Genomic DNA, 11,029 nt, shown 5'->3' with positions numbered 1-11,029 from the left:
CCCATGGGACTTTTTCCTTCCTTTGATAATCTTGGGTACATGAGTTTGACTTGGCTCCCTCTCTTTGCTTTTTGAGGAAGGGTATGACCCAGAGCTATAGATTTTCCTTGATCCTTGACTTATGGATCTTTTCTGGAAGGGACACTGGTAAGCAGGATCATTTTGGATGATCTGGGTTCTAACCATTTCAAAAGTTAGTTTATCTGCAGATACGGAGCACACCCCACCTCTTAAAGCCTTTAACCCCTCTATTTCCCTGGTTTGTAATGGGAATTTTTGAGCGGCCTCTTTGTAGGTTTTAGTTCTTTCCTCAAGCATCCCCAGGCTTGGAGTTGATTTGGAAGTGACAGGAACCTTAGCTTTGGCTAAGTTGGCCTTGTATGCTTCTAGCTCCATGGCATGATGTTCCATTTCTGAGACGTCTTTTGAGACTTAGTTGTCTAGTTAGGAACCCTCGGAATACTTGATATTGGTCTGTTGTATATGACCCATTCATATGCCATCTGCACATATCTTCCGAACCTTATTCATTGGCTGTTTTTGGCATAACCAAGATACCTTCATCAAGTAATCTGTTGAAAAGTTAGTTACCTATTTCAGTAGCTTGAGATGCATGTAAAATAATAGTAAAAACATTATTAATTTCTACCGTACCAAATAATAATTTGAATAGTTCTTCCATTCCAACTACATTAACATCTTCATCATCAGGAAGCATGATATATTTCTTATCAATTTCATCTTGGACTTTATTTCTAAAAATAATGCATTCAGAAGTATCATGAGTTACTGCATCATGCAATTTACAATATTTTTTACCCTTAACTTCATCAGCAGTTCTTACTCTATACCTTCCTGCTAGTTTTATCTTTTTGTTAGATAATAACCAATCGAAAATATCATTAGATTTCTTAACATGAAAGGTATATGTTCTCTTTTGCCCAGATTTGAAATCCTTTGGGGCCAGAAATTCTTTCTTCTAAAAAGTAGATTACTTATAACGTACTCCATGAATGATTTCCGCCACATCCACTTCTTGTGCAGTTTCAAAATGGAATGACTCTTCATTATGAGCGAAGAAACTTTGGTGTCTTGCTGCACTTTCAGCTTTTAGGTTTTTCTCATATCTTACAGTCAATTCTGCTAATTCAACAAAATCGCCAAAGACATGACCATCAAACCTTTTTTGAAACTGAATTAACATTCCCTCCTGAGCCATTTGTACAAACTCTTTTTCGGGGATGCTAACAAGACTCCTAAGCTTAGCCATTTTAAATCTAGATAGGTAGTCTTCTACAGACTCTCCTAACTTTTGTTGGATTCTGGCCAAGTCACTTAGAGTCACTCCAGGGTTCAGTGCATGCAAAATGATTTTTAAATTGCACTTGCATGTCTTGTCAAGAGTGTATATAATTTGGTGGTAAATTTGTGTACCACCAAAAAGCTGTCTCAGTTAGAGACATGGAAAACATTCTCAATTTTAAGAAATCATTGTCATCTGTTTTCCTACACTGACAATTGAACCTAACGAAATGTTCTTCAAACTCTATCATTTCCTAAGAATAAGGTAAAGTCAGGTATCTTAAACGTTCTAGGAAATGGATTGGCTCTATCAATCCTTTCAAGGTAAGGCTTCTGACCTATTTGCCTCTGACCTTTCCTAGAGTTATCTTCTACTAGTCTTTGGACCAATGCCTCAACTTGTGCTGCCAAAAGGTCCTGATTTTGTCCCCGTGTATCCCATATCCCCATTCCCCATGCCTCCTGTTTGATCATACATAGGAGTAGGGTTAGCATGAAAGGTTGATTTTGATAACCTCCCATAGGGACATCGCGATGCATATAGTTAGGATTAGTTGCTCCTTGTGCCATTTATGGCGGGAATGTATGTTGATTTGTGGGCATTCCCTACTAGTAAGCGCCAATTGCTTGGGCAAATGGAGCTTGGTTTTGACCATACCCTGGAGTAGGCGTACTAGTAATAGTGGGTTGGTTAGGCATATAAGCATAAGGTATAGAAGGGTTCCCAACCATATTTGGTTGGTTAAGAGGCAAATATGCATGAGGTGAACTGTTGTTATTTGCAACAAAAGTACCTTGCCTCTGTCCTCCTTGTGATAGTCCAGATTGGTGTGTGTTGTCACCAAAATACCACCCATGGAAAACGAAGGTTGGTGATATCCTGACGCCTGGCGCCAACCTGGTTCCACGCCCGCTGTCATTCCATGACTTCTTCTAAGGTTTCCATGATTACCCTCCAAGCTTAACTTTATTACCCTTGTTTGGCGCTCATGGGAGGAAGTTTGTGGATCACTTGAGACCAATGGATCTCTAGTTTCAAGATGGGGGAAAATGCACCCTTAGTGGGTAACCTACTAGAAGATCTGGCGCTATGCCACGATCTCCTTGTGTTCTATTTAGTGGGATTTCTTCTAAACCCTTAACCAACTTCTCGTTGAACTAATAGTGCTTTTTGACTAGTGGTTCTAATCGAGTAACTACTTTAGTGGCGAGAGATGTCGACATTGCCGTGAAAGTTGCACTCATGGTATCGTTGATATCTACAAGTATTCGATCAATTTGCCTAGAGTTGATTTCCATATATATTCTCCTCACTTATCCTTTGGAGGATATATGTGAAGACCCTAGCTGACTCATGGGCCAGAGTTCTGTATTTAGAATCAAATTGTTGTCTTTGACTTTCGCTGGCCTCCAAGAATAAATATTTTTTTATTTCTGTGAATTTTTCGTATAATTGACGTACAAATCCACGACCACTTGGAGATGGAACCTTCCTTTGGGGAGTGTCTCCATTTGACTCTTTCAGGACATGATGAATTGGTTCACCACTATTTTCTGGAACCCTAGTCTCGATGGGATTGACTCACTATTTTCCATGTTTTGGAAACTTGATTCCCCTCGAGCAACTTTCCTATTCCTTCGAGAACGTTTCCTTCAAGAACGTGTATCTGACATTTTAATGAAAATAACAATAACTGTTGTAGACTGTTAATTTATAATTTTTTTGAAGAAGTTCCACAATTTGATTATGAATCTTTTTTCTCCCATTGTGGTCGCCTAAAAACTTGTTGGTACAAATTAAAATCAGTTGGTTGACTTTGCAAACAAGTCAATGCACATCGAATATTTGATACTGAATACCACAGGAGTCTTAGCCCCTAGGGGTTACCGGTTTTAATTTGATAAAACCTTGCTAACATACTTTGTTGTAATCTAATTGGTTAAACTACAATGCCTAATAAATTCAAGCAAAATGCAATAAAATAGAACAAGATGCAATAATTAATCTATTAATTTGAGCCAGATATTCCCATTCACATCACAAACTTTTAGAATAAGTTTTCATATGGGGATAATCCAGGCTGGACAACTAAAGTGAAAACACGAAGATTATTACCTCCACGAGTTCTTGCTTTAACTGGATAAGCAACAAACTTGTCGCTGGTACATGTTCTTGATCTAAAGAACTAAACTATAACCCAGAAGGGGGTTGGCTAGGCTAAAGCTATGCTACGCTAGGAAAGTAATTTGCAAATTGTCGCGTTTTGTGTTTGTTGTATTTGGCTTGTTGATCTTCCTTGTATTTATACACCCCTATGCTACGTAACTTCCATGCATCTTTGGAGGAAAATAATTTGAATAATCTTTGATTCAAATCATAACTACTTTCTAGCGTTGAACTGCACACGTTCTTGCATATGTAGCTCGTTTCATGATCATTCCTTTAACTATTAATGCCCTTATCATTGCTTGACTTCCATCTCCTGAACTTGATTGACCTTGACTTCCATTGAGTTTCTTTTATGGGCTTTATATTATGATTGAGCCTTTATATTAAAATAAGTATTAAACCTTTTGAGGCCTAACAGCACAATAAATGTTATTAAGCATCTAAAAATGGTAGTAACAAGGTTATACAACTATACATTCTGACATGATATAAGTTGCATCATGTTCAAATGAATCGAGGACGCTTTTGTTGTTGTTTTCGACTTGCTACAGATGCAGACGAGCTTGCACTGGCACTGCGTTTCTTCAATGATGTTAAAGCAGGAGACTTTCTTCTCTTACTTTTCTTCTTTTCCAACTCCTTGATGCGTGATAAAAGGTCATCGGGTGGGAATTTTGACTGAAGCTTAAACGTTTTGATGCATTTAGTTACATCTTGAAGAATGTTCAATTCCATCGAATCAGCTTGGATCTACAAAAAATAGCCCAAAAGTATCTGATAATTTGACATGTGTCCATGCATGGAACTGATCAAACAGTTCTTTAATGAAAAGTGATTTTCTTTCGAAACTAATTCCAAAATTGAAAATTACTTTTCCTCTATTCTATATATCTATTCCTCGAAGAAAAAGTTTGAGAGAAATGGAAAAAGGAGAATTGAAGGATAAGGAATACCTTTGATTTAAGATTTCCATCATTGCATTTCTCATTCACCCTTTTCATTGACAGTTCCAAATGAGATTCTAGCAGAGGCACTGGCAGAAAATTACATTCGAGCTTAAAAACACAAATGTACTTAACTGCCGAAAGCAACTTCTTTCTTCCAATAAGAGATTTGATAACACCTGCTCAATGCCAAGAGAAAAGAACAGGTACAATCAGGAAAAGTAACAATACTATGTCTAAAGAACAACTAGCACCATGGCTGAACCAGGCATATAAGCGAAATCGGAAACAACACAATATATATCATTGAATTTTAGAACCAAATAATGAAAGTAACATTCTCAATAACTCTTAGAAGTAGAGATTGTGAAGACTGAAGATCAAACTGTGTAAACTAATCCCAGCTAAAAAGAGTATATCAACAAGCTAAGTTTGTAGAGGAGATGGATGAGCATACCAGGAATCTTTTCTGAAAGTCCCAATGCACGGCATAATGATGCTTGCTTCTCATGCCGGTAAACCTCAGACCCACCAAACAAACGACCAAGAACGCGGAGTAGCTCATCTGCATCGTAACAACCTGCTAACTTGAACGCAGCTAAAAACTGCAAAAATCCAAAATTATCTGCAGGAGTACAATTATTCTTCAACCAATTCTTCAACACACCAGCAAAATATATCGCGTCATCTTCCACATCGCGTGTGATTGGAGCTGATAACTTGCTAAACTGCTCCAAGAGAAAGATACAACTATTATTTGCAACATGTTCGCCTTTATCTGGGTAATTTTGGTGGAAACTTTGGCACACATCAAGAACAAGCTTTCCCGGATTAGGTGCAAATCTGATAGCATCCAATACCCTCTCCTGCAATATATAGTGTTCCTTGACATGGTTAATTAGATATGATCGCACACCATCAGTATTCATGTTTTTGCACAATGAATGAATATCATGACCAATTTTTGATGAGGATGAATCCACTGCATATGTTACTCTGGAAATGTCTGAATGAACTAGCTCCCTGTTCACTAGTGTCAAACTGCAACTTCCTAACCAAGTGAAACATGAAACACCAAAAGAAGAAAAAAGAAAGTCAATGAGGATAACTGGAGGTGCTTCAAGTCGAAATCGACACTCAATAACAAGCTCTCATGATTAGATACCATGTAAAAGTGTAAGGAATTGCAAATAACAAAACTCGTAAACTAAAGATAATACGAGACACTCCAAATATGACATAATATTAGAATTAAATTGCTCAAACATTTTTATAGTAAATTAATTGGAAAAAACCAGCAAACTTCAGGTATTAGTTAGACATCTATGATTCCAAAATCAACAGAAGCATATTTCTCTTGTATGCTCAAAATGTAGTTAACAAACCTATCAAAGAAAAAAAAAAAATGAACTGCACCTTATAAAACACGAAGTTTGTGAGAAATCACTTCATACAATTCTTTTTGCGAAAATAAACCTCAAACAAAATATTTTTTTGCGAAAAAAAACCCTATGTCTTATTTCGATCATTGATCCAAGGTTTCTGCATTCACCATGTCATGTGCAAAGCAAGTGACTTTTTAAACCCAACAAAATCAATGAAATGGTCGATGCTAGAACCTTGGATCAGATCGAAATAAGGCATAAGGTCTGTTCTTGTAAAAAAAAAATTTGTTTAAGGTTTTTTTTTCGCATCATCAATCCTCAGTTTTTCCAAAAAAAATAAAAAATAAAAAATCAATCCTCAGTCATTATTCAACCAAGTAAGCTTTGTGTAGTTAGTTGGGGGATTCACCTTCTAACCTTAATATCACCAAGTTTAATCCTTGAACTATGATACTTGGGGGTACGGATTTTCCTTACCTTTCCCCTTACTTTCAGGTGTCTATACAACAAATATTAGACCAAGAACAACATATGGGTTGAGGTCTAAACAAGGTCGTTCTTTTTACCATAATTAAAAGAAGAAAATTCGCAATAGGCATTATTATCATATTCACTTAGCCAATGTGATATGAACCCGATGCATACATTTCCTCTCGGTATGAGATCTTTTCATTCTTAGCACGCTTGAGCAAAAAGGACAATAGTACGAAAAAAAAGTATCAATCAAGCATATTTTGTCACTAACAAGACTACACAAGGAGAAGAAGATCTCACCACTTTGTTTCTCTCGAGAGTCATCACTTCTCTTCTCCATTAAATTTTCAAGTTGATAAGATTCATTCAATTTACTTTCACAATGTTCATTAACTTCAATCTCTTTCAACTTCTTCTCCTTGCTCACTTCATTCATCGTTTCGCGATACTTACTAATTTCCTTCTCTTTAATCTCCATTGTTTCCTTCATTTCATTCTCCTTCAATTCAACCACATTGTACAACTCATCCAATTCTTTCTTCTTCAATTCCAAAACTTCCTTTTCCTCCTTCAACACCAAAAAAAGTTTACTCAATTCATCATCCTTCAACTTCAATCCTTTCTCCCTCAATTCCATCTCCTCCGCCACCGCCTTCGCTTCCTTTTCTCTCTTCTCCACCATCCTCTGCATTTCCTCGACCGCCCTCATCCGCTCCTCAACCTTCTTCTCTTCAATATCCACCGCTTTTATTCGCTCAAAACCCGCCATAAACCACTTCTCCTTCATCTCAACTGCTCCGCAACGCTCAATAACCGCTGTTTTTTCCAACTCCAAAGCTTCACACCACTCCTTCACTTGCTTCTCTCTTATCTCCACTTGTTCAATTCTCTCACTCAATGATTTCTCTTCAAACTCCAACTTTTTCTGCTTCAACTCAACCTCCTTCTGGATATTCTCGATTTGATTGTTATTTATATTGAATTCTCTCTCCTTTGACTCAAACTCTTTGACTCGATTCTCCAATGAATTGTGAGCAGTTACGAAAATATTCTGCAAATTTCGCCATTGTTCATTGAGTGCGAAAATCGAGTAGGAGTGAGATTGGAAATCTTTCATAGTTGCGCCAAGTTTGTGCATTATAATACTGGCGACTTTAAGATCGTTTGATGTTTGCTCCGTAAGAGACATGGTTGTTAGAGATTAACCCTAGAAATCGCAAAAAAAAAAAAAAATCACAAGAAATAAACCCTAAAAGTTTGCAGATAACAGAGGTTAAAGGAAGAGAAGTTGGAGACGAAGGAAGTTACTTAAATCAAATAATGCGGTTATCATTATACGAATCGGACCTTTGTTTGACGTTGGAGAGTGCAAAAACTGGGACCCCCAAAGTGGCCGTTGGTGACTTGGCGTTCTACTTGGCTGGGAATTGGGATAGCCTACCTTCTTTAACCGTTTCTTGTTTCTATTTTAACACTAGTCTTTTTGGCCCGCCTTATGTCTCACTAGTTTTTGGATTTTTTGGTTAAAACACCCTTATGTTTGATCATTTTTAAAACAATCCCCCTTTTGTTTTTTCTTTTGAAATGAACCCCCAAACGTTTTACAAAAATTTTGGTTGCACCCCCATAACCTAACTTCCGTCAAATCCAGACGTTTGTGGACCACCTATGCTATTATATAACAACCACTTCATCCCCAAATCAGGATATTCCCTCTCTCACAACGGTCATTTTCCGACACCCCCAAGTGAAGCTGCTAATCCAAAATTTCGAACGGAAAATTGCAATTCCACTCTCAATTGACAGTTCCTGACATCCTTCAAATCAAATAAGTGTTACATTCATTTCTAGGCATTAAATTTTGGGTAATTTTGCGATTTTAGGGTTTATTTGCTTATTTTAATTTAGGTTAATTGTTCAATTAGGGTTATGGCAACCAAATGCAATTGTCGAATTCCTGCTAAGATTTTGAGGTCAAGGATGCATGACAATCCTGGAAGGAGTCTCTATGCCTGCAAATTCTCAAATGTTCATACCAAGAGAAGGGTGTGGATTCTTTGGATGGGTTGACAAGAATTAGGAGGAGTAGCAGAAGTTGGTCATTAATGAATTGGTGCTGGAGAAGTGGTTGTTGACACATGAAGTAACGTTTTTAAAGAGTGAAATCGCAAATATTCAAGACATTAAGCCAAAGGTGGAAAATTTGGTGGTGTTGAACAAAAAATCAAGAGCATCAGAAAGGCAAAATGCACCAGTTTCCATGATGACGAGAGAGAGTGTTGGATGAGAGAGACTGAAAGAAAAGATGAAAAGGTGTAGATGATGACAAGAGAGAGATGCTGAATTTCTGATTGAAGCAAGTGAGAGAGATGAAATCAGAAATGAAGGAATTGAATGAAAGAGATGAAGAGGTTAGTTGAAGGGTTTTATTACCAAGGATACAAATGGCATTTCATGCAACATTTAGGATGGAAAATGGAAAAAAGGGCCCCACAAACGTCTGGATTTGACGGAAGTTAGGTTTTGGGGGTGCAACCAAAGTTTTTATAAAACGTTTGGGGGTTCATTTCAAAAAAAAAAACAAAAGGGGGATCGTTTTAAAAATCACCAAACGTAAGGGTGTTTTAACCAAAAAATCCCTAGTTTTTATATGCACGCGATGCGTGCGAAGATATATAGAAAATTAATTTTTTTTCAAGGAGATGAAAAAAATCAAATTAATTATTAATTATTTTTAATAAATTAGGAATATTTGAATTGTTGATGGTTTTCATTTTGTAATATTTTTTTTTTATTTTTTAAATTAATTAAGTAGTTTCTTTTTTTTTCATTAAAGTAAGTAGTTAGAATAGAGATGTTATAAGGGTAAAATGGGGTTTCTAATATTTTGGTATCCTACCCCTCTTCCCATATAGAATAGAGATGTAGTTACAATTTTCAAATATATTATTACTCAAAAGTTTTATAATTGATTTTATTAGTTTTTTGTAATTTTTTTAGTCCGAAATTGGAAAAATTGATGTTATGTAATGATAAATTATTTTTTTAAAAAAAAATTCAAGAAATCGGGGATAAAAATAATCATGTCAATGAAATTGGGGTAAGATAATATTATTACCTTAATAAAAGTATTAGAGATCAAGAGGCTTTGTCTATGTTTTCATAATTACATATAATTTTAAAACTTTATTATGTTTTCCTTAAAAAAAACATTATTATGTTTTACTTTGAAATATTAAACATTGAAATCGTAGTAGATTGATTGTTAAACTCTCACATTTTATTTCAAATGTCATGTATTCGATTCCTAATAACTACACATTGTTAATATTTTGAAATTGTAACAATTATGTCCGAGCGATTAGTTATTAGTTACTACTCCCTCTCCCAAAATCATGTTCATATTTATCATTTTTAAGTTTATTAATTCATGTTTTGTACCACTAGCATTATATCACTAGTAGAAAAAGGACGATTTGCGTCACCCCATTTGCGTCTCATGAAAGGCAAAACAACGCAAAACATAATTTGCGTCGCATGCTATTAAGAGTGCGACGCAAAACATCCTTGCATAAGCACCAGATATGAGCTATATGTATCGTACCTTATCGATGTGCAACGCATATAGCTCATGTGTGTCGAACACTAAATCCCATCCGACACACATAGTTACATCTAGGTGACAAAATTTGAAGCCCTATCTGCGTCGCACTTTACTAAAGTGTGTTGCAAAAGGCTAATCTGCGTCGGACCCCTTGGCCCATCCGACGCAGATCAGCCCGAAAGCCCAACCCATTTTTTTAACCATAGCGCCTCTTAATTCTCCTGGGTCACTCTCACCCTCAAATCCTAAAAAACTCGAGCCTCAAACCCTTTCGCATCTCTCTATCTTACCCTCAAACTCTCTCTCTTTCTCTCTCTCTCCCTCAAACTCTCTCTATCTCTCCGGCGAATGACGAACAAACAACAATCGCGAGCTGATTTTATCGGCGACTTTGTCTCCGGCGTACAATCGCGAACTGATATGGACGAACACTCTCTCTCCGGATATTTCGTCTCATATGTTCTACCGCCATGGGTGAAACTCTTTCTCTCTCCTCGAAAACTAGTAGATCCAAATTCTTCGAGTTTGATATGAACGAACACTCTTTCTCTCTCACTTTGACAGGTTCGTTTTTTATTTTTTTTTTCAATCTGATTTTATAATTTCTTAGTCTACAATTTTCTGTTTTCAGATCTACAATTTCGTTTTTTCGTTTTTTTCATTTTTTCATTGTTTAGATCTGATTTACTGTTTTAATTTTGCCGTTTTAATTTTCTGTCTTCGAGATTTATGCATCTGAAAATTATGTCCTTCTGTTTTTTAACTTTTATATCTGATTTCTTATTGACTTTTTTCCTTATTTTCATTTGTAGATCTGTTTTTGGTTTTTCTGGAAGTCTTCTTCGTCGGAAATTGACGGAAATTAAAGTTAAGTGCTTTTTGTTTCGACTTCGCACATGTCTCTCACCTCTAGATCTTCCTGGTTTCGCTTCTTCCATAATCAGTTTCGTTGTTGTTTTCAATTTTAGGAATTTTGTTGGTATATTGTTTTGTGTTCGAGTTGTAAATTATGGAATTATAGAATTTTGGTGGTTTATTGTTTTGTGTTCGAGTTGTAAATTATGAAATTATGGAATTGTGTTGATTTTTCTTTTGTGTTCGCTTCTTCTACTGATTTGAGAATCGTTTTTTTGTTTGAGGGTGTTTTTTG

General features: G+C 36.2%; 2 protein-coding genes across 2 annotated transcripts; both read right to left on the bottom strand.

Annotated features, from left to right (window-relative positions):
- Nucleotides 1-3,869: 3,869 nt before the first annotated feature.
- On the bottom strand, nt 3,870-4,661 carry LOC130590997 (FRIGIDA-like protein 4a). The gene is made up of 2 exons (XM_057393783.1): nt 4,426-4,661; nt 3,870-4,222 (listed from the first exon to the last, which is right to left on the bottom strand). Exons 1-2 carry the CDS (start codon nt 4,471-4,473, stop codon nt 3,977-3,979), a joined length of 294 nt encoding a protein of 97 aa, XP_057249766.1. The 5' UTR covers nt 4,474-4,661; the 3' UTR covers nt 3,870-3,976.
- Nucleotides 4,662-4,820: 159 nt separating this feature from the next.
- On the bottom strand, nt 4,821-7,752 carry LOC104891093 (FRIGIDA-like protein 3). The gene is made up of 2 exons (XM_010676744.3): nt 6,576-7,752; nt 4,821-5,467 (listed from the first exon to the last, which is right to left on the bottom strand). Exons 1-2 carry the CDS (start codon nt 7,462-7,464, stop codon nt 4,821-4,823), a joined length of 1,536 nt encoding a protein of 511 aa, XP_010675046.3. The 5' UTR covers nt 7,465-7,752.
- Between the last annotated feature and the right edge of the window lie 3,277 nt (nt 7,753-11,029).

Source organism: Beta vulgaris, chromosome 4 (genome assembly GCF_026745355.1).
Source record: "Beta vulgaris subsp. vulgaris cultivar EL10 chromosome 4, EL10.2, whole genome shotgun sequence".
Classification (NCBI taxonomy): Eukaryota; Viridiplantae; Streptophyta; class Magnoliopsida; order Caryophyllales; family Amaranthaceae; genus Beta; species Beta vulgaris.
This window is presented reverse-complemented; position numbering and strand designations above follow the sequence as displayed.